At 40.3% G+C, this 23956-nt stretch overlaps 4 protein-coding genes and 1 long non-coding RNA gene across 7 annotated transcripts; 2 read left to right on the top strand and 3 right to left on the bottom strand.

Annotated features, from left to right (window-relative positions):
- Positions 1 to 246: 246 nt before the first annotated feature.
- Positions 247 to 3891, bottom strand: LOC129778925 (uncharacterized). Of its 3 annotated transcripts, none has more exons than XR_008743530.1 (6): positions 3216 to 3891; positions 2904 to 3015; positions 2775 to 2837; positions 2570 to 2720; positions 1738 to 2514; positions 247 to 1681 (listed from the first exon to the last, which is right to left on the bottom strand). XR_008743530.1 is itself a non-coding variant. In XM_055786101.1 (6 exons), exons 2-6 carry the CDS (start codon positions 3324 to 3326, stop codon positions 2151 to 2153), a joined length of 801 nt encoding a protein of 266 aa, XP_055642076.1. In that variant the 5' UTR covers positions 3327 to 3561; positions 3646 to 3891; the 3' UTR covers positions 247 to 2150. The 3 variants fall into 3 exon arrangements, 2 of the variants coding, with proteins under 2 accessions (XP_055642076.1, XP_055642075.1); XM_055786101.1 differs by having other exon boundaries at positions 247 to 2514; positions 3216 to 3561; positions 3646 to 3891; XM_055786100.1 differs by having other exon boundaries at positions 247 to 2514.
- LOC129778924 (3-oxoacyl-[acyl-carrier-protein] synthase, mitochondrial) lies at positions 596 to 2154 on the top strand. The gene has a single exon (XM_055786099.1). It carries the CDS (start codon positions 719 to 721, stop codon positions 2081 to 2083), a length of 1365 nt encoding a protein of 454 aa, XP_055642074.1. The 5' UTR covers positions 596 to 718; the 3' UTR covers positions 2084 to 2154.
- Positions 3892 to 9616: 5725 nt separating the features above from the next.
- Positions 9617 to 11394, top strand: LOC129777762 (uncharacterized). The gene is made up of 3 exons (XR_008743288.1): positions 9617 to 10014; positions 10083 to 10153; positions 10205 to 11394. It is a non-coding gene; the product is annotated as an uncharacterized LOC129777762 (long non-coding RNA).
- Positions 11395 to 12478: 1084 nt separating this feature from the next.
- LOC129773886 (uncharacterized protein K02A2.6-like) lies at positions 12479 to 19469 on the bottom strand. The gene is made up of 5 exons (XM_055777546.1): positions 19016 to 19469; positions 18692 to 18911; positions 18315 to 18644; positions 15802 to 18185; positions 12479 to 12543 (listed from the first exon to the last, which is right to left on the bottom strand). Exons 1-5 carry the CDS (start codon positions 19467 to 19469, stop codon positions 12479 to 12481), a joined length of 3453 nt encoding a protein of 1150 aa, XP_055633521.1.
- Positions 19470 to 21898: 2429 nt separating this feature from the next.
- Positions 21899 to 23578, bottom strand: LOC129776928 (45 kDa calcium-binding protein). Its single transcript, XM_055782873.1, has 3 exons — positions 23035 to 23578; positions 22296 to 22971; positions 21899 to 22064 (listed from the first exon to the last, which is right to left on the bottom strand). Exons 1-3 carry the CDS (start codon positions 23274 to 23276, stop codon positions 21990 to 21992), a joined length of 993 nt encoding a protein of 330 aa, XP_055638848.1. The 5' UTR covers positions 23277 to 23578; the 3' UTR covers positions 21899 to 21989.
- Between the last annotated feature and the right edge of the window lie 378 nt (positions 23579 to 23956).

Below are 23956 nucleotides of genomic sequence, written 5' to 3'. Positions count from 1 at the left end.
TTCAAATTTTGATAAAATTGCACTGAATAGTTAAATAAGAGCAATATTAATATTTGAATAAACTTATGTAATTATAAACATGTTTATATAAACCTTCCCATCTTCTCATTCTTCATTAAAGACCTTGCGTCAAGACAGCTACCCTTAGAAAAATCCTCGGTCGAAAACTACTAAATACATTTGGTAATGCAAAATTAGTAGAATGTACAAATGTTTTTGTACATATTGTCAACAAACCCGCATCCCTACCAGAGATTAGTATATTTTACTCGATAACATTAGTAAGCTTGGATATTGTCATATCTGAAAACTGGTGAGAAAAGCGCGTATTAACCATTTTCATTGTTCCCATAAGGCAATACGGAGGTATAACAAGGATATAATTCTGATACGTGCATTTTCGGCGAGAAAATGTAGCCGATATTGGGCTTCCGAATCATGGTTCTGCTTGACATATGTGTTTATTAGTACGGTCGAAAATGACTATAGATTGGTAGTATTTACCAAAAAATTCGTTATATTTACTAATTATTTCTCTCAGTGTAGAAATCCATACACTCTCAAATCAAGTGTGCCTGAAAAAAATATATTCTTCACGTAAACAAGGGATGAAAATGTGTACACTTTTTAGTCAGTGAATTGTATGGAGTTCCACTGCTGTGCTTGTGGTTTCATTATGACGTAAAAATATGTTTTCATTGATAAATTTGACTGCAACATGAATACCAGTACATCTAAGTTAAAGGTTTATCGTTATTGTTACATTTCACATCGGTGTTTATCATTAAGTGCGCCATACTTCGGCTCTGAAAAGCGTCGAGTTGTAGTGACTGGTGTTGGTGTTGTTTCGCCGGTCGGTTGCAATGTTTCGGCTGCTTGGAGCAACATTTTATCGGGAAAGTCCGGGATCGGTCAGTTAACGAATGCTGCATACGAAAAACTTCCCTGCAGAGTGGCTGCCTACATCGATCGAAATGATCTCGATATAGAGAAGTGTTTCAGCCAAAGTGAGTTGAAAACTATGGCTCGAGCAACGGCGTTGGCTTTAATTGCTGCAAAAGAAGCGATACAGGAAGCGGATTGGAATCCAGCGGCTGATGACACACAGGCGCATGAGCGCACTGGGGTTGCCATTGGGATGGGGATGGTAGATCTCATGGATGTTTGTGATACTAATGAAGCCCTGAAGAAAGGTTACAACAGAGTTAGTCCTTTTTTTGTTCCCAGAATTCTACCAAATATGCCTGCTGGCCAGTTGAGCATAAAGTACGGTTTTCGAGGACCAAATCATTCGGTGTCAACCGCTTGCGCGACAGGTGCGCACTCGATTGGTGATGCGTTCCGATTTATCCAGCACGGAGATGCGGACGTGATGATCGCTGGAGGTTCCGAAGCTTGTATAAGTCCGCTTGCGATTGCAGGATTTTGTAGGCTACGTGCATTGAGTACATCTTTCAACGACAATCCACAGAAATCATCAAGACCATTCGATGACAAGCGAGATGGCTTCGTTATGGGAGAAGGTTCAGCTGTCTTGGTATTAGAGGAACTTCAGCATGCTCAATCTAGGAACGCTCCCATTTTAGCAGAAGTCTTGGGATATGGTCTTTCGGGTGATGCATCCCACTTGACAGCACCACGAGAAGATGGAACGGGAGCCATTCTTGCCATGCGTAGAGCTCTAAATGATGCGAATCTTTTACCAAAGGATATTGGTTACATTAATGCACATGCTACCTCAACGCCAATTGGGGATGCCATCGAAGCTCGATCAATTCGAAGTCTATTTAGTGATAGTTGGCGGGACATGGCGTTCTCGTCGACGAAAGGAGCACATGGTCACTTGTTAGGAGCGGCTGGTAACTTGGAAACGCTTTTTACAATACTAGCATGTCTCGAAGGGAAACTGCCGCCAACTATCAATCTGGAGAATGTTCCTAGTGATATGCGAGGAATGAATTTGGTTCCGAACACATCTCAGGAGTGGCAACCAAATGGTAACAGAAGAAGAGTAGCTTTGAAGAATTCCTTCGGTTTTGGCGGTACAAATGCTTGTCTTTGTATCGCGGAATACAGAGAATGAAATAAATAGGGTAAATTTGTGCTATCGATGTCACAAAATGAGAATTGTGCAAATGATACATTACAGTTTAACTACGCTGTTTCCATTTACTAGTTTTATAATCCGAATCACTGTACTTGGTTCTTCTGTTTTTTGTTTCGTATTTTGGTCGCGTTTCGTTATCACATGTTCGACTTCGTGATCTTTTTTTGTGACTTTTGCTATGAAAATCGTGTCCTTGTACATCACTTCTAGATTCTTCATTCCTTCCTTGTCCAAGATACTCGGCAATTGCTTCCGTTTGAAGCTGAATGAGATTCTTGATTTCCTCTCTGTATGTTAAAGGATTCTTTGATATTCGATATTTTTGGTTCCTCCGGCGTATGTCTCGACGATACGAAGCTATTTCCGTTAGTGATGTCATTTTGGCTCCTTTATCATATTTCCTGAAACTATAATTATAGGAAATTAAACGGAAATTCGCAGTTATTTCGATGAGAACAATACCTAATCTCGATGTCAACCGGAGGATCAATTTTGGGTGTATTACGTATAACATGCTGGTAGAGTGCCAATCTTTCGTCCTTCGTAAAGTTTATAATCAAATCCTGATGGCTACTTGGTACACTTCTGTCTACAAGGTTTTCAACAGGTATGGCTAAAATAACGACTTCTGTATGATGTATTTAGCTGCAAATGACCATTTACATACCTGTCTGAATACCAGGAATGGTATTCATAGCTTCTTTGAAAATAGATATTGTTTTTTGTTCATCTAAATTGTTTAATATTAAACACGTTCCAATGATTATGAATGAATGATTAAAATTGAACATTTTACCTATTTTGAGAGACGATGCATGGTGTTTATCCAGAAATGTTTCTGGGAATTCTTCACCATGTATTCGGTTAACACTTTGTGAACGCTTATGCCCTGGATCTTCCGAGGGAACCTTCAAAAATTTAAAATAATTAAAGCGTTGGAAAACTTTCAGTTTCACGTATTTTTGTATTTGACACCATGGTTAAGCATTAAATGTGTGAATATACGTCTGCGTATTCCGATGTAAAATATGATTCGTTGGATCCTATCAAAACCAACAAAATATTCGGCAAAAGCGCAAAGTATTTAGAAATATATTTCACTTCTTACCTTCAATTTGGACCTTTCCCAGCCCAATTCTGTCAGTAAATCATTAACACATTGGTTGGATTTTTCAATGAAATTTGTGAAATTGTTTAGCGTAGCTTTCCGATCTTCCATTGCAAAAACTTTCCGTTTTAATTGATATGGGCACCTTACACGATCAACCGGATTGACAATAAGTGTCTTCAATATCGTGACAGCTAGGCTTTCAACATCTGATCTAACCTCAATCAATATTTTTCCACCTTACACGGTCAATATCGCCCTCAACCCGAGACAACGAAAATATCCGCGATGGCTAGTGGCGACATTTGAGTTTGGGATCCAAACTATTCTCTATCAGATTAGAAGGCTAAAAGGCAATTTTCAATTGGTAAAATTTGAATGAAAATATCTACTTGGTATTATTTAATTAGTTGAAGCGCGTAGTCCTAACCTTAACTTAACCTATTTCCCCTGAATTTTCAGATATTCCTACTAAAATGTATTATTATAATATAACGTCAATTTCAGACATAATTTTTGTATGGGATTTTCTCACCACTTGCAGAAAAAAAGTGATTTGCATTCACATAGAATACTAATTTGATTTGGAAAAGTTAATTTTCATTCATAATTTACACTTTAGAATTCGGTTTTTCTTCTAAAAAATACATCATAATACTCGTTTCACAAATATAGACTGTTCCTTTCAGTTTCAGAGATGCCAGATTATTTTAGTTTGCGAAAATATATGCAAGTTATTTTATCTGCAAGCAAATGTTTTTATTCCATAAATGAGACTATGACAGTAGAACCCCGATTATCCGCGAGCGGGTGATCCGCCCTGCGGATTATTCGTGACTGCGAGTTCCATAGTAAATCAATAGGCCTTTCCGGAATTTGTTAGTGAGTGGTAGGCCCATGCTCTTTTGTTGTGGTCATGGCTTTTACATTATTTAGCCACTGGTGTACACGACCTTATAGATGAATAGTTGATTGATTTCTGTATTGATAGAACATAGTTTTTATGTTGAAACATCTCTTTTCGTGTTTGCATTTTTTGTCCTTTAATGGGTCATCCTCGATTTTCGTTAATCGCGGTGAGCTTGCCCGACTATTCCGCGGATAATCGGGATTCTACTGTAGCTTGAATTAACACATGATGTTTTTTCATCTGTGATTTTCCCAGATCTTCTTATTCTCCAAATTTTATAGCGGAGTGTGAAGAAACACACAACCCGCTCACTAGCGCAGAGAATGACCGAGTTCAACGTTAAAAAATTCCTAAAACGTTGTTAAGTTTCATCCACTCTCTCACCATCACATTGTCAGTTTACTTTGAAGTTTTGATTTGTATCGTGAAAAGTATCGTATTTTGCTATTCAAAGTATCGGTTTTCCAAACCAAAAGCTTCCATTTATGATTCCTACAATTTCAGTTTGTAAATTTTATTTGTAATCGCAAAAAAGACTAACAAAAATTAAATGTGCGCTTGCATATCTGGCAACTCAGTCTGGAAGTCCGTGAGGTAAAACGTCAACATCATGCATCCATATGAAATGTCACGATATTGATGCTCGGAAATCAGAAAATCCGGATTTCTGCGTTGTCGGCCATGTTCAGCTGTCATTATGCTTTCAAATGTCATCATATTGTCAATAAAGTTGACCGTGTAAGGTCCGCTATAGATAACAAGTCACTCTGACAAAATTGTTTCAGAATGCTGTCAACTTAAATAGTGCATTTCTTGCGTAACTTTTGAAAAGGTCCTATGTAACAAATGTAAACAAATCGAGTTAATGGATGCACGCTATTAGTTTTCAATCATTGAATGTGTTACAAAAACAATCGTTCACGTATCTATCTTCTTCATCTTTTTGTCGCCGATACAAAAAATATCCAATGTACAGATTCGAATTTTAAGCACCCGGCTGTTACTTCGGACGCCACTTTCCTCCGACGGCCGAAACGTCCGAAGTAACAAAGCAGTCAAAACAACTCGCAGTCGTACTTCGGTCGTTTTGGAATTTGTTTCTTAGGGCGATTACACATTATTCGGTTTCTGCCGGATCGGTTTCAAAAAGTGCCGCTGGGTTTGGACGGATAACCGGATAACAATGTGAAAGACACCTCACGCTACACAAAAACGTGCATCACTCACATACACATAGGTGCATCTATTTATACAGTGAATTGACAGGTAAACAATGCTGCAAATATTCCTGCTACATGCAAGCTGTTTTCGATTTTGATTTTTGTTTGTTCTGAATATACAATCGTTCTAGGAAAAAGATTTATCCAAGAATAAGATTTGGAAGCGCAGGAATCAAAATGGGCGCAGAGTATGTACTAGGGGTACATGGGAACTGCTCACACGACAAGGTCTCTGGCGGAGCTAACGGGAAAGGAGTAAACCGTTTTAACACCATAATAATTCCGCTCAGACTTCTCGCCAAACATTTTTTGTGGCACTCTTGGAGAAATCCAGTCATATACCGGGTGTGTTGACGAAACAATATCTTTTTTTTGTGATCTAATCTTTCCGTGGGATGTAAATTTGCAATGATAACCAAATATAAATAACTTACTAAACAGAAAAACTTGGTTGTCGTAAACAGTATTATAAAAACTCCAGTCCAGTTGCACTGTACTTATCCATATGCCAAATTATTTTTATTCCCAGACATACACAAATATCATGATTCATTTCAAACGCTCTGATGCCATATATTTTTACAATATATTTTTTGCCCCATTCATTTATTCTTGAGTGTATTTTTATTTCACTATTGCAGTAATAATCTAAACTAAACTAAAATTAACATCTAAATTTTCCTTCAAACACTATCTCATACTTCCGTAAATCCTCGTCCAGAAACGCGTTTAGCATAAGCCGCAATTTCTCGAGCACGTACTCCCGGGGCAAAGGTCGCTTTGTCGAGCGCATTTCGCATGAACGCACAGCTGTTAATATGCAGATCCTGAGCGGAGAATGTCGAATGAGATGCCTCGGTCACATCGTCGTCGATAGCATCCCGGGTCAGACCAAACTGTGTGGAGATCCGAATAAAAATATTAGTAGAGAGAGCTATTTTTGGTGTGTCAAATCAACAAAAACTAACCTTCACATTCAGCTCGATAGTCGCTCAAAATCTGCCCTTTGATGAACTTTTTGGAGATTTGAACTCGTTCAGTAGCGATTCCAAATAAGGGAAGTTGACTGTGAACAAAGCAAAAACAGATGTTAATTAAATTACTCGATCAATATGTCGAAAGACACCACCCACCGTTGATAACACAGTCCGTGACAATATGCTCCATGATGACCTCGTACGCCTGTGACCATTGATTCACTTTGAGCAGAAACTTGCATCGCTGAATTTGTTCCACAGCAGCGAAATAAAGAAGCAAAATTTCTGCATCCATTTCACATCCGACTTCTGAATTGATTTCAAAAACAACAAACAAACGTCAACAGCTCACACATCTTAATCCATGGGACGATAAATTTCCTGAATTGTACTCATACGCTCATACCGGGGCTCTGGCAACCCTATCCCATCCAATGCAAATTGAGCGTAGGCAGCATACAACAGGGCTCGCGCTTAGGGGGCTCACGTATTGTTTAATGTTTGGAGTCATATATGTTAATATTTGATTAGTTGGATAGTTTTTTTTTGGCAAGCGATGTTTGGATACCCATCCGGAAGCTTTCTTGACGATTTGCAATTCAAATCACAGCCGAAGAATCGCGCGGAGCACTTCATTTTGAATTTTAGGTTATGATTTCTATGCTCATGATTTTCTATGCTGGCTACTGAAAGGCGGCCATCTTAGCAATCCCTTGGCTCATACTAACACACATGTCAAACAACTGTCAATTCGAGTTGATGGTATGGAGCTTCGTGCTCCGCTTTTGGGAAATGATAATGATAATGGATTTTTAGGTGCAGTAAACTCGTATACAAAATAAAAATTATGAATGAAAATAAACATTTTCTTCAACAAATATGTTTTTATGTAATAGAGCAATACGTTCTTCCGCAAGTAGTGAAAAAACCCTGAACAAGAATTGTGTTTGATAGCGATTTCATATTATAATGATGAGTTTTGGTGAAAATATCAGGAAAGTTATACAAAAATAATTAAGTAAGAGTCAGTTCTACGTGTTTTGAGTAATCACATAATACGAAGTAAAAATTTTCATTCAAAGTTTGAACAACTTAAAACTGTCTCATTGTCTGAGAATGTTATAGATAATGGTTTGCATTCCCAAACTGATGTCTCCACCAGATGTCGACACAATACTACTGTCATCGCGTATAATGTTTGTCCGGTCACCGGACATTGCAGTCGCAGTAGACGGCTGCATCACGGCGCCGTAAAGAGATTGGTACGGTCGAAATTTGCCATTTGGGTTTCAAACCGGTCCGGCGGAAACCGGATAATGTGTAATCGGCCTTACAGGTGCTGTTATCGATTTCAGTGCAATTCAACGAGTGATAACAATAATTATCAGTCTTTAGAACGAAATGCTGATATTTGGATTGTTGTTTATTAGTTAGTTTCAAATTTTTATAGTGCAACGTAATATGTCCAATGTGCAAACGCGGGCAGTCAAAACGTCCAATGTAACATTTTTCGCTCCGAGGCTTCAACCTTAATCTCAAATCACGGAACAATTGTTACGATTGGTTTTACGAAGTTATTCTTGACAGCTAGTGGTGAAAACAGTGATAAAGATTGATAGCTTTTAAGACAATTCGCGAAATAATGTTCGGGTCTTCAACTACGTTTTTCTCGAGTTGGCGAAAATGTTACATTGGACCTTTTCAAAAGTTACGCGAGATTTATATTCCGTTCGGTGAATATTTGACAATTCAGGTCGAAAAGGAAAACATTTGTTTTGATTCACAGAGGGTCATCCAATGATACTGACACACTATAAACCTTGTAATTAATGGAATCTCGCGTAACTTTTGAAAAGATCCATTGTAACATTTACGTTAACTTTAGAAGATGAAGCCATAGGCTATAGTATAAAAACCATGATTTTGAATGAAGGTAACCGGTTATTACTTATGGTATTATCTAGCAATACAAGTCACTTTTGGAAAAGTTCATTTTAGAGAATCTTTCTTGGTTTTTGACGTGGGAATACGTTTAACCGAAGTATATGGGGGGTAAAATGAAAACCTAAACACAGAACATGCAAGAAAAAATTGAAGATTCCAAATGTTTATAACTCGAACATTTCTTACTGGATCGGAAAGATGTTTGCATCAATTGATACGGAATATTTCTACGCTTCTATCACAATTAATAAAATGTTATTTTGCATTAGATAAACAATTGAATAACTGTGAAATGTCAAGCGTTATCTAAACGCCCTAACTGCCTAGTTTTGATTGGCCCGATTTACGGTTTCCCGAACACAGACTTCAAAATCAATGTACCTGTGGGAATCCGCTTAGCAAATATACATGCAAGTAGGGGGTATTTTTGTTCCAACCGAGCTGTGTTTCCCTAATACGGACTTCAAAATCAATGTGCCTGAGGAAATCCACTTTGCAAATACACGAAAGTCGGGGGTATTTTTGTTCCGACTGGAAGGTGTTTCCCCAACACAGACTTTAAATCCATGGAGCGTGCGGAAATTAGCATTACAAATACATGCAAGTCGGGGGCATTTTTGTTTCGGCTGAAATGTGTTTCCCCAACACAAACTTCAGAACCAAGGTGTGTGAGGAAATTGCCATTGCAAATTCATGCAGGTCGGGTGTATTTTTCTTCCGGCTGAAATTTGTTTCTCTAACACAGACTTCAAATCCAAGGAGCGTGGGGAAATTGGCATTACAAATACATGCAATTCGGGGGCATTTTTATTCAGGCTGAAATGTGGTAACCTATTACAGACTTCTAGAACTCGGAATTGCAAATACATGCAAATCGGGGACATTTTTGTTCCAACTGAAATGTGTTTGTCTAATACAGACTTCAAAACCAAGATGTCATCATACCAAACGTAAATGGACTGTCATTAAATTTACTTGTAAGAACATAATCAATCCACATGCATGAATTGACCTCACATGGCATCATACAATCTTTTTACTCACAAAGCAAATATATTGAATTCGGAAATTGTTTCATTCAATCAAAAATTAAATCAATACAAACAAATGATTGTAGTCCCACGTCAACCGGTTTATCGGTTTTGTCATAGATATCACCCACCCATTATTTTTTTTTATGTTCATTATTTCGTCATGCTACATCTTCCATTTCTGTCCTGGGGTGTAAATTTAAAGTCTCGAAAACGATGGGGTTACGGTCGAAGTACAAGATTTTGAGCGTTAATAGATCTCTACCGGATAAACGAAGTTTTATGAAAATAACATTATTCAAATGTTCAAAAATCTACTGAGCTGAGTTGGAAAGCAACCTATTTAAATCATTATAAAAATAGATAGCTTCTTGAAATATCATTTCAGTTTCGATTGGTTTACGATTGGTGAATGATGCAAGATGCGTTGGTTGGTCAACCTCTGTCATGCAAAATCGTTTACTTGTGGGGTAGAATATGATTTCGCACACATTTGGACAGTGTAACAGCGTTTCGCTCTACAACGCTATGCCCCTTGGTCATAACGGAACGCAATTACGATGCGTTTCCTCTGTCAACGCATGACGGAGCCGACGGAGCGAATGTCAGGAAAGAAAGCAAGTCTCATTCTATAGAACAAGGTAGTGAACTGAGTACACAAGAATAGTAAATTATGCAGTGGCTAAATATTAGTATATATTAATTTTGATTTTCCAAGTAAGTCATTATATTGTAAATTTAATTACTGAATTTTAATTGAAACATATCCATATAATGAATTGCAGAAGATTTGTATGTACACCGGAAATTTAGATTGATTTGGTGGATATAACCTAAAAGGGAGGATAGTATCAATGTAAGTTGAAAAAGAATAATTATAACCCCTGAACTACAATAAATATTATAGTTTTTAGCAATATTATCACCCAGAACACATGGTGTTTGATTGCTCAAAAGAATATTTACTCCCGTTCCGACAAAATCTAAAAGATTGATAGTGAGTATATCATCCCGTCAGACACGGAGCGCACGTTGTGTTACACCGGATGAATCCAAATGCCCAGCATGTGACAACTCCTGCTGTCACTGTAAGGTTTGGTGGCACTACGATTGCATAGGTGTTGATGAAGGTATAAGCGCGGCGGATCGGACCTTCAATTGCCCAAGGTGTCAAAAACCATCATCCACGATTCCGTTCGATGATCGATCCCGGACAAAGTCGCCTAAGCGAAACACCAGTAAGGGCAGCAGTGTAGCAGCTTCTTCCACCTCCAGCGTACGAGCAAGGAGGGCCCACTTACAGCTTGAAAAACTCGTTATTAAAAACCGTTATGGCACCCATGGCCGAGTGGTTAGCGTCTCATATTATCATGCCGGGTGTTCGGGTTCGATTCCCGTTCTGGCCGGGGGATTTTTCGTCACAGAAATTTCCTTCGACTTGCACTATGTTCACGCGTATTCTAGAGCTTGCCCCTCGGAATACATTCAAGGCGTGTTATTTGGCTTAAGAAATCTCAACTTTGCATTAATAAATGACGCTAGTTAATGCATACGTTGAGACGGCATAAGTTCCACATGGAACTTTAACGCCATTCAAGAAGACTACCGTCAGAAACGATGTTCAGCATGAGCTGCACTCACAGGTCGCCAACAGAAGTCAACTGTAACTGTCAAAAGGTCTAGCAGCCGCAGATATTCCGTTAGGATCGAATGCCGATATTAGTTTTTGTGGAATGACCAATACTATAAGTAAGCCAAGTAGTAACCTGGGATTAGAAGCAGAAGGTAGCAAACATTTTCCGCTTAATAGTGACACGCAAACTCTTGTTCGGAATGATCCACAAGTAGCTCAGTCTTCACATCAGCTTCCATTTTCTTCCGTTTATCAAGCTCAGTCATTTAAGGTGAAGGTGGAAGCTAGCCATTGTAGTAGTATAGGTAAACCCAATCGTAAAAATGGGGTAATAGTGTTTGTGAGAGAAGAGCAAAGCACACGTAAATAGATTAATTCTCTTATCATACTGTGTGGCGCTTCATTGACACGAGCCTTTGAGTACATTTGAAAAAAAAATAACAATTCAGACTAAAGTGAAATGTGTGAACGATATGTTCCGATGAACAATTGCAAATATAAATATGTATAGAAAGTGCATTTACATATGAAGTAAAATTCTGATTATACGCGAGCGTAACATGAGCAAATTTATAACACATGCGAATTGGGGCTCTTTTGGTATAACAAGGTACAAGTTCTTCCACATTTCCCTTCGTTGATCGTATTGTGTTCACATATTCACGTTGGGGAGCCTTAACCCTTCTCTTCGTTGGCCGAGGCATTTTGATTGAATGTGATACTTTTCCGTTGACTGTTTTTGAAAGCATAGGCAGCCGTAGCAGTGTTCTGAGCTCTGCAATACAATTTTCTTACCCAATGTTAAAGTTGCTAAAACTTACATTATAGACCCATCAAACGTAAAAATAATAATTGTATTGATATCAACACAATTTTATTCTATTGATTTTCATGACATGAAGCGCTATGACTCAAGAATAACATTTTATTGAATGGTTGTTATAGCTGTTTCGATGATGTTGTCTGGCATCAGTGTCGAAAAAATAACGAAGCTTTCACCAATACAAACAAAACCATTGCCGAAGATTGAAAAATGAAATTTAACTTTCAGAGCACTAGCCCGAGTTTTCCGACGTTTTTCACTATACAGTGCGACAGCAGATGAAAATTTAATATCTTGTGAGTAATCGATAGAGCTTGGTTGATATTACTTGATGGGAAGTGTGTGAAAACGTGTGAAACTGGGCAGCAATAGGGATTGCCTCATTATACCACGAGCTCCGCACTGCCACATGGCTACGGATTTGGCCTAACGCCACAACAACTGGCAGTCAGACAAGTCGTGTCGAGAGAACTGCACCTTTCTCAGAAAATCCAGAAGACTGGCCGCTGTTTATCAGCTCGTATCGAAACTCTACTCAAGTGTGTGGGTACACGGACGCAGAAAATTTAGCCCGACTGCAACGCTGTTTGAGGGGTCATGCCCTTGAAGTCGTAAGGAGTCGCTTGCTGCTACCAGCAGGTGTTCCACACGTAATTGTGACGTTGGAGATGATGTATGGACGACCAGAATTGCTCATCTGCAGAAGGGTAAATCAGTCCCACCGCCTAAGCACGATCGCCTCGATTCGCTGATTGCGTTCGAAGTAGCAGCGCAAAATTTATGCGATCACCTGGAAGCGGGCGGACAGCATGCATAATTCCGCAAAACAACTCCAAGGAAAAACAAAATATCCATTTATTGAGAATTGAATTAGATGCAAGTTCAAACAAATCATTACTATGACAACGATAGTCCTGCGTTAACCTTGCGGTTATATCACAAATATAACCCATTTTAATTTTCTTCGTTTTGGGTGGGAAAAGCCTTTCACAGTATATCGTCCACTCCAATCATGTCAGGATCAAAAGTTCAGGTTTTGTTGTGAAAGCAGAACCAAAAATCCGCATCCATAGGGTTTGTAGACAACTCTTTGGGTTTATGAGGACAACATGATTTTGGGGGCTGTCCACATACCACATGGACAACTGTAGGGGTGGTAGGGGTTACGAGAATGTCCACGCTTGTCCACTGTGAGGGAAGAGGGGGTTCAGATAATGTCCACGTGGACACGTAAAATGAATATTTAAAAAAACAATCACTTATGTATTCAACAATACGTGAAACCTATTCTGCATTTCCCAGAAAAGCCATATTTATCAATAAAAGGGTCTAAACTGTCTGTTAGCGAACATCCATATTTTTTTCATATCGTTGAACTTTTTTTTTCTTCTTAAATGTGTATTCTGAGAATAACGTATCAGAACTGAGCGCGTTCGATTTACTTTCATTTAGTTTAGAGAGTCATTGATGAAAGGAAAGGGATGGAAAAGAGAAAACAATAAATACAAGGGAAAGTATTGCAACTATTGAAAATAGATTCCAAAAGGAACAGAAGATCAAAAAGGTTTTGAATGAGGCACCCATTACCCAATAGAAAACCCCAAACATTACAATTTCGGAAGGATAGGACGACAAACCTTTTATAAAACCCAAAACCATGTACCAAGAACTCATCGTAAATTTGAATATAAATTAGTGAATTTTAGTTGTATTGTGTAATAAAGTAAAGTTGTGTGATTAGGCGTTTTTACAAAACGTAGTGGTTCCAAAATTAAATTAACCATCCGAGTAATTTCGAGGGAGAAACCCATCCACAGGGCAAGGTTCCAATACCTAGAGGAAACAACGCCACCAATGTAAAAACTACTTCTTTGAAAGTTTTTAGAACTCCTAAGTTTTGCAAACATGAAGCACGGAAAACAATTCTTTTTCAATGGTGCACAGACCGTATCTCTGGATAAGTGTACCCAGTAACGAAGACAATCTTCGTTGAAATGTAATATTTTCTGAAATACACTTCTATTGGGTTGTCTAGGAAGTTTGTGTCACTCTTGATGATAATCAAATCGAGACGCAGATCAAGAATAATCCTCAGTACACGACTCAAGAAATAGCAGACTCATTACAAATATTTATCTTCCTCTTCTTGAATGGCGTTAACGTTCCCTGTGGAACATTTGCCGTCTCAACGTATGCATTAACTAACGTCATTTATTAATACTTAGTTGAGATTTTCTAAGCCAAATAACACGCCTTGAATGTATTCCGAGGGGCAAGCTCTAGAATACACTTGATCACAGTGCAAGTCGAAGGAAATTTCTTTGACGAAAAAATCCCCCGGCCAGAACGGGAATCGAACCCGAACACCCGGCATGATAATCGGCCTGATTCTACGCGGCGTGTGAGGTGAGATGACAATTGTCACATCACCATCACGCAACTCTCCTCACTCTATTCCTACAGTCGTTTCGGATGCCGTGAGAGGTTCATTTGATGTATGTGAGAGGATGAACAGCAAGTGACAAGGCGTTCATTCTGCTGGTTGCCAAATCTGATCAGAGATGCCACATTCGCACATGTGTTCACGAATTTGCAGACATTTAACTTTTATCACAACCTTTTATTCCTGCTGCAGGCTATTTAAAATAGTGACAAAACATTATTGATTCCATATGATAAACGAAGCTGGTCAGTATGTCAGACATTAGCACATATTTACAAATATTTCAGATTTTTATCGCATATATTTGAGAAAAAACATCTGGCATCCCAGAATTTTATTTGTTTCGCTCAGAGAGGTCAGATATTTGTTTTGCTGCAGTCAGTACCGTATCTATAGATCTGATTTAACCTGGCCTGTTGTTAGTGTATCAGGACATTCTGCCGAATTTGCAGGTATTTGATTTAGATTTGGTGAAACAGTTGATTGCATCCTGTAAAGTTTAGCATTTTTGTTTGTTTTGGTCGTAGTTGCTGCTGCTCTGTGCACTCTCAGTGTTAAATTGTTGCTCTGGCTCCGGCTCGGGCATATACCACGGCTTCTGAAATGGATATGCAGTTCGGTGACGATGACTTGCGGATAGATAGATGAAACACAAGACCCATATGATAGATATATTTTAGAGAAAATAAATAGATTTCATGAAATGAAAATAATTTCGGTGTGCTTATTCGTCCAATTGAGGAATAACAGACTCACTACCGCTTTCACAAAAAAAACAAACTACTTGCAATTTGTCTTTCGTACTGTGAAAATTGAAGATAAATTGAATTTATTGATACATATAATACCATTACTATCGATTCTATACGACCCAAAAAAACACTTATTATTCCTCTTCCTTTTTTCATTTGTTTTCATGCACTGTCGACACCTCAAGACATGTCGACGATTGTCACCTAGAAATCCCAGTTCATGTGACAATCGTCACGTATATTTGAGAGCGGTAATAAAGTGAGAGTTCATTCAAGTGAGATTTCTCACGGCATACGCCTGGTGGAATCGCGTGACATAAGTGACAATTGTCATCTCACCTCACACGCCACGCAGAATAAGGCCGAATGTGAGACGCTAACCACTCGGCCACGGGTGCACCTTTACAAATATTTATATTTATTGCAATGTATGGCTCTACACTATTTGCCGGGAAACACGCTTTATAAATGCAACGGAAACTCGCAGTTTCCAACTACCAATGCCATTGGCAAATGAGCTTTCGAACGAGTTTTTTCCGACTTTAGGGGCAAAAGAGTGGCCACATGGTGGTCAAAATTTACAACGAGGATGTATCTTCTTCTTCTTCTTCAATGGCACTAACGTTCCTAGAGGAACTTCGCCGTCTCAGCGTAGTATTACTTGCGTAATTTTTTATTAGTACTTAGTTGAGATTTCTATGCCAAATAACACGCCTTGAATGCATTCTGAATGGCAAGCTCTAGAATACGCGTGATCACAGTGCAAGTCGGAGGAAATTTCTTTGACGAAAAATTCCCCCGACAAGAACGGGAATCGAACCCAAACACCCGGCATGTTAGTTATGACGCTAACCACTCGGCCACGGGAGCACACAACGAGGATGTATCTCCTGCCTTAAAACCTTGAAAATACTGAGAGTAGTGATAACGGAACGATAAACGGAAAGGAAAGTTTGAAGATGTCGGAAAGTTGCTGGATGATTTCCTCCCTCTCGTAACTTCTTGAGTCCTCTCTTGAGTGTGTCCACAAAGCGCTCAGCCTGTCCATTAGACTGTGGATGGTAGGGCGCAATCGTTAAGTGGGTGATTCCAGCTTCTTCACAGAATTGCTTGAATCTGGCGCTAACAAATTGCGATCCATTATCCGAGACGAGAGTTTTGGGATTGCCGTATCTTGCAAATATCTCGTCTAGCATCTCCAGTGTCTTTGTTGTACTTGTGCTTCGAGTGCGATAGATTTCTGGCCATTTTGAATATGCGTCGATTACCAGAAAGTAGTAGTATCCATTGATTGGGCCAGCATAATCAATATGGACTCGTTCCCACGGCTTCGATGGAATGGGCCACGACTCCAGGTCCGTCTTGCGTGGTGACTTAGCAGCTTCAGCACAGGATCTACAGCAGCGGACGTAGTCTTCGACGACATCATCGATGTTGGGCCAGTGCACGAAACTCCTCGCTAGGGATTTCATCCGCTCCATTCCTGGATGGCCTCGATGCAGTTGGTGGAGAATGCGTTTGCGAAAACGGTCTGGCACAACGACTCTATCGCCGAACATGATGCAACCTTGAACGATCTGCAGACTGTCTCGGCGAGTGAAGAATTGTTGAACAACTGGATCATCAATTTCCTTGGAATACTTGGGCCATCCTTCATTGATATGGAACACCACCGATTGGAGAACATGATCTCTTGATGTTTCAGCAGCGATAATTTCAGACGTCACGGGAATACTAGAAGTAGAATCACTGAGAACGGCGTTGACATCGGCTTCCATTTGTACAGAAGCATTGACATATTCTTCATCGGCTGTCGCATGGCATTTCATCAGTCTTGAAAGGAGGTCCGCGTGTCCAAATTCTTCAGTGCGCACGAATTGGATGTCGAAATCGTACAGCATCAGCGTAAGCGCCCAGCGTTGAAGTCGGTTGGCCGTGTATACCGGAATTCCTTTTTTGCTTCCGAACACCTTGAGAAGTGGTTGGTGATCAGTCTGCAAGGTAAATTTCCGGCCGAACAACATTTTATGAAATCGTGTCACAGCAAAAATCAGCGACAAAGCTTCTTTCTCGATCTGGCCGTAATATTTCTCTGCAGGGGTCAGTGATCTTGAAATGTGCGAAATTGCCTTCACTGATCCATCCGGGAAGCGATGCATAATAACAGCGCCCAAGCCGTCTTTGGATGCATCACCTGCTACGATGATTTCCTTGTTCGGGTCGAAGTGCGTCAGCAACAAGTCGGAAGTGAGCAGCGTTTTGAACTTGTCGAATGACTTCTGGCAGCTTGCAGTCCATTCCCAATTGACGTTTTGTTTCAGCAAGTAGTCCATGGGTGCTCTCAGCTCCTTCATCTGCTTGACGAAACGCCCATAATAATTGATAGCTCCAAGATACGATCGAAGCTGTGATATGTTCATTGGAGCTGGCATCTGCGAAATTGCGGTAGTCTTCGCTGGATCAGGTCGTAAGTCGCCTTTGTCGATTATATGACCTAGAAACTTGATTTGCGATAGGCCAAATCGACATTTTTCGATCCTCAGATGAAAACCGTACGTCTTGATCCGTTCCAGAACTTCATGGAGGCTGCGATCGTGTTCTTCCTTTGTCCTACCGGCAATCATGATGTCATCCAGATACGGTTTCACTCCAGGAATACCAGCGACCATGCTATCGATAACCCTTTGGAACGCAGCAGGAGCGGACTTGATTCCAGGCGGCAGACGGTTGTATTTGAACAGTCCACGATGAGTGTTGATCGTTAGATACTTCTGAGATTCCTCCTCAACCTCGACTTGCAGGTACGCATCAGATAGATCGAGTTGGGAGAAATACCGGCAACCAGCCAGATCAGCAAAAACATCATCTGGATGCGGAAGCGGATGGGCATCTGAATCTAGTGCGTTGTTCAACCCTGTAGAATAGTCGCCGCAGATACGGACGGAAACGTTGTCTGACTTCCGGATCACGACTATTGAGGTTGCCCAGTCGGAAAACTTCACTGGTGAGATTATTCCCTTGTCTTGAAGACGTTGAAGTTCGGCATCCACCTTTGGAAGGGCAGCGTATGCAACTGGTCTCTTTGGACAGTACACTGGACGGACGTCGGGCTTCAGGTAGAGTTTAACCTTCGCTTTGGTGCACCGGCCTAGTGTACTCTGGAACACTTCAGGAAACTTCGTACGCAGCTTTTGCTCAGTGTCTTCCGGTTTATGATGGATAGCATTAACCAGCGAGCTGAATGGAATTGATCACAGATCGAATAGGTCGATTGTTTCAATTCCGAGGACATCCAAATCGGAGCTTGATGACACGTAGACAATGCCTGCTTTCGTCACGCTTTGGATGGTTAATTCAGTAAGGAACTCTCCAGTCATGTCGATCTTATTTCCGGAAGCGCTGATGGCGGTGATTTCGGTTTCGCTGATGGCTGGTTTTCCAATCGCCTTCCAGGTTTGCGTAGAAATGATCGTGATATCGGAAGCGCAATCCAACTGGAGAACAGAATCATTGCCATTGAATCCGACGGTAACGTATTTCCTCTTCCCTTGGAGATCGATGCGTTTCACCGAAATTCCTTTGGACTTCACATATTCCTTGGATTTCGGTTTTTCGAATTTCTTTGCAGACTTCGGTTTTGATTCCACGGATGAACAGTAACCTTCTTTATGCCCCTTCCGTTTGCACTTGCTACAGCTGTGGTCTTGATAGGGGCATTCACAAAGTGTAAATCACCGCAGAACCAGCACGGAGATTTCGGTTGCTTCTTCTTAGCAGGCTTGGTAGAAACGGCGTTGACGACGGATTTTTCCGGAACGGGCTTCTCTACCATCTTGGTGTCCTGCTTCAGATTGTTCAACCGATGGCACTCCTCGGCGAGATTTTCCAGTGTGAGCTTCGTGCCGTCTGCTGGCGGAGCATGTTCTTCAGCTTCTAACTTACCGATCAATCGAGTTCGGATGTCTGCATCGCGGGGAGATTGTAGACCGCAAACAAAACGTAGTGCCTTGAATTGGTCGTCGGTGAGCTTGGTCAGCTGGAATGCTTGTTCACAGAGGCAGCGTAACTTGAAAAATCGTCGGCTTCGTTCTTGACATATTGTAGACAACGGTAGCGATCGTTAAACAGCGAGGTTTGGCGGCCAAAAAGCTTCTTAAGTTTCTTCACCGTGTCGTCCAGGCCGAAATCGCGGGGATGCTTTGGCAGGATACTGTTTACGTACCGCTCATGGAACTTGGTGCCGATCTTCCTCAAGAGTAGCCTCACCTTCGCCGGATCGTCCAGATTCTTGCCGTCAACCTTGAAGATATCCTCGTAGCGCGCGAACCATGCATCGAAAAACACTCCACCGTCAGGATCGTAGTAGAAGTCTTCAATTCCCGTGGCCAACGATTCGATGATTTTCTCACTTCCCGGTTGGTTGGCTTGACCGGTTCGGTTGAGAAGTTGAATCTGCTCTTGTTGGCTAGCTACCAGTTCAGTGAGCCGGAGAATTGCGTTCCTCAAATCCTGGTCAGACATCTTGCAAGGGCATGATCTGAATCGTCTTGAAGTGGGTTGAAATGACCTCGTCGCCAAAAATTGTTACAGACTCCAGCAAATGGAAAGACTTGTTTGTTAGTATGTCTATATTCTTCGGAGGTTGGAACAATACTTAATAGTGAAAATTATGCTGTCAACCAGCTTGATTATTCATGGGCTTCTAGGATGATCGTCTAATGTGGTTTCTATGGAACAAAGGGCTCCATAATCATGATCGAAAACGTGAAAGCGATGAGGGAGCAGCGAATCTTGTCCAGATTAAGACCGGCCACTGCAAAATATTACATAACTTTAACAGGAGATTCTTTCACTCTTTGCAATCTTTGCGAGAACCGCTATTCGGTCGAACACATCGTTTGTGTTTGCCTGAAATACGAGAACCTCCGGAACTTTTACGGGATCAGCGGAAGCATTTGTGGTCATCCTTGAAGATAAGCCTTTATAAACTGCTACATTGCTTTGTTTCCGAAAAGATGCCAAATGGTATTTCAAAATTTAAATAAGAAATTGTGATCCAATGATCCTTGTTTCTTCCCTCCGTGATTCACCAGCATTGGCCTGGGTTTTTGGTAATCGGACATCTTCGCCAAATTACCAGAAAAAAGAGTTCAATGTGTAAATGTGTTCAAATTTTCGTGATATATAAATTTGAAACTGTTCATCCGTATCTGTATGTAAAATCAAGTAAACACACTTATTAGGTCGTTTTTGCTGCGACGAACCAGTTTAGCAGAATAGGAGAGGATAGCTTAGAGTCTCAAAAAATAAAGAATAAAAAACATAATATAACGTAATAACTAGGTCAATAGGATTTGGAAAAAACTAAACATCTATACAAATAACGTCACGGGAAACGTTGGGAAACAAATTGAGGACAAACCGTTACTATTTATAAAGCTAACATTTCTATCAATGTCCAGCCATAGAAAAGAAAATAGGAACAAATTTAAAATGAAATTGAAGCGCAGTTCAATTATTTTATATTTTTTCACAAAATGGAGAAATGTCCACGTGGACTACAGGGGGAGGGATATAGATAAAGTCCACGCTTGTCCACGGAGGGGGAGGGGGGGTGTCTAAAATTGTGCTTTTTCTATCCACGTGGTATGTGGACATCCCCTTGGTGGGATTCTATATTTTTGTTTGTGATATTTTTGAGAACAGTTTACATGTTGTTTACACGTTTTTCGCAGTTTCAGCTGATCGTTCAGACATGCTTCTGAGCCACACTGAGTGAGGGTGGCTTCGACGGAGTGAGTGTCAAGGAGGACGTCATTAAACCGGTGCATACCCCACGAGAGTAGATGTAATCGAAGCTTCGCTGGGAAGAGATTTTGCGTGGGTGACTGTGACGGGCGCGCGTCAAGTTGGAGGACGCTTCCTAATTGGTACACGTTTGACAGGTAATAAATCCCGCGAGGGTGGCTGTTACGGATAGCGCGTCAAGTTGGACGACAATTCCCAATCGGTACACGATTAGATATTAGTTTTCTACATATAGGCCTTCGTTTTCCACACAAATTTTTGAACGTTCGTAGAGGTATCGGAAGGCGCGTTTAAACTGCTCAGTCGGTATAGAGTTCATAATACGCGTCACATTTCGTTGAATGTCGTCATAACGGTCACCTTTCATAGCGTTCTTTAGCTTGGGAAACAAGAAAAAGTCTGCCGGGTTGAGGACCGGAGAATAGGGGGATGGGTGATGACAGTCACCTTTCGTTTGACTAGAAGTTGCGCTACCAAAATTGCGGTGTGCGCGGGCGCATTGTCATGAAGCAAAAACCATTCTCCAGATCGGTACTGATCGGGTCACACGCGCTGTATCCGTGCCAATAATCGTTCCAAGATACTTTTGTAGAAGACCGCATTCACTGTTTGCCCTGGCACAACATTTGATGGCGGCACTCTGTCCCATAATTGAAATTGTGACGCAACAACGGAACGTGAATACGAAAAATAGAAAAGAAAAAGTGTATAAACAACGCTATTCAGCGTTGCAGACAGGTGAAGTGCATGAGCAAAGTCGTCCCCCTAAGTAGTCGCCTAGATGTGGTACCGGGTGGTACCGAGTAGAGGGCTCGGTTTTGGTGAGTGCGAGCCTCACACGTCTGGGTTAACACGTTCCAGACGAGGCTGGTAGAGCTTTCCTAACGTCTTTAAAAAAAAGTGACAAAGCCTTGTCAAACACGAATATTTGCAGCAGAATCATCGGTGTATGTGAAGGTACACAAAACCATAACGCCAGGCATCGATAATGATTCGCCAGAATATTCGTTGGGAGGTTTTTCATTCATCTTAAAATCCAAACCAGACACTATGTGAATTCTCCTTTTTCCTGTCTATGAGAATGATTGTGTTGGCAAACAAATCCTTCAGGTTCATACAAAAAATGATGGATTTCTTACACCTTATGAACAGAATATATATTTATTGAACACATATTACTAATATCAACAAATTATGTAAGACATGTGAGAGTTGCGATATGGAACAAACGCGCTAGAATTCGTCATGGAAACTGTCTGCAGTATTGATCATCTTAGATGAAACAAATATTGATGATTTCGCCATTATCTGAAATACGTAAAAAAATAGTCAACAAACCGCGAGAAGCAATACCGTGTTTTCTTCCAATCCGAGCAACATCTTTTCAATTTAGAATACATAGATTCAATGAATAAACGAGCTAAATTTAAAACGTTTTTTTATTTTTATGATTTTTGTATCGAACTGTAACACAGATAGTGAAGATTTAGGTGCATCTGGAATATAGCAATCAATTGGTAATAACTTATTGGAACTCACCTCTTGTAGAGTCAATCTTTTGTCGTTATTCTTATCTGCTAAGTTAAACAGAGATGCAGCTTCTTGGATGGCATATCTTGGGTGACGTGGGTCGACATACGAAAGCAGTTCTCCCTGATCCGCTTTACCATCTCGGTTTTTATCGATTACCTTGGTGAATTCTTCCCTTCGTTCGCGTTCGCTTTGTGAGAGAATTATTTTTTTACTGTTAGTATCAACGATCCCATTTGGCAATACGTCGGAGAACTCAGTTTCGGTGAGCCGATCATCACCGTCCATGTCGAACTGGTGAAGGATGTCATCCACTAGAGTCAGTAGATTTACTGTGCTCGATTCAGGATGCCGGAAGGAAAGGAATTCGTCCAACGTCAAGCTCATAGGGTCGGTACGGGCTGCCTCCATCCAAAGAGCTTTGTCTCGGGCGATGGCCTGTTTATTTTTCTTATTCTGATCGAATAATATTGTCTTCAAGTGGCCTTCGTTTGTGCGTTTATCACGCAGTGCGTATGATTGATACTCATCCCAGCTGACTAGTCCATCTCGAGGTTTTTGGTCAATATCAACGAAAATAGTTGGATTGCTGCGTATTGCGTAGTCGATATGATCTCTTATTTTAAAATTAATATATTTAGCGAGTTCTTGCATTGTCAGGTATTTATTATCATTGGTGTCTGCCCTAAAAAAATAGCCGCGCAAATGTAAGTGCTACTTCTAATATAGAAATGATTATAAAACATACTTATCGAAAGCATTAGTCAATTCATGTATGGTGTTTTGATCAATGTCCTTTGCTACAACATCTAAACTATTATCAAACTCATTTGGTGTTTTACTTCGTTTCCCGTTTATTTCATCTCGCGTACCCATAGGAAACGCCAGCATCAATATGCATATGATAAACATTAAATAAAACAGTATAGGCAAGATAGTGGACCATCTTGGAATTCTCATATTACGTAAGATCTTTACAATCAAAACCATTATGTTGGCAAGTTTACGGATCTGTCTATGCGTTGGATGTGAAAGTGTATAAAACCAATTCAATTGCTTCACCCCGCTCTACTTTTCGTAATTGGCTCCCTGGTCAAATCCATGTATTGCACAACGTTTGTTGTAAAATCACTCTCCAAGTTCACATTACACCTATCAATGCACTTGATTCTTCAACTCCCCGGTGTTTACATTCTATCTTCGCGAAAAAATAGCACTGATGCTTCGGTAATGAGAGATAAACAAAAACTAATCATGTTATCTTGCGTGGCTTTACTAACGATGTCTGCACACTAAAAGGATTATACATAGAGACGTCGGTTAATCATTCGGTTAATTCTCATAATCGAATATCTGAAGTTATAATCGATTAATTTTGTATCGAATAATTTGAAATCAAAATATGAATGCATCGAATAATTGTCACTGTAATCACGATTAATGAAAGAATCTTTCTCAAGGTTAATGCATTTTTAGGCTAAGAATGAGGCTATATAATTTGTTTTATCCAACCATCTAACATCGACAACCCGATAGACCACGCGACCAGAATGACACCGTGATACGTGATTATTTCAAGAAATTAATATTCATTCGTTTAATCGAAGATTCAAAGACCCACCCCAAGGAATCATCGATAATCGAATAAATGAAAAATCTAGACATCACTA

This window comes from Toxorhynchites rutilus, chromosome 3 (assembly GCF_029784135.1).
Source record: "Toxorhynchites rutilus septentrionalis strain SRP chromosome 3, ASM2978413v1, whole genome shotgun sequence".
In the NCBI taxonomy this organism is placed as follows: Eukaryota; Metazoa; Arthropoda; class Insecta; order Diptera; family Culicidae; genus Toxorhynchites; species Toxorhynchites rutilus.
Note: the sequence above shows the minus strand (reverse complement) of the source record. Positions and strands in the feature narration are given on the sequence as shown.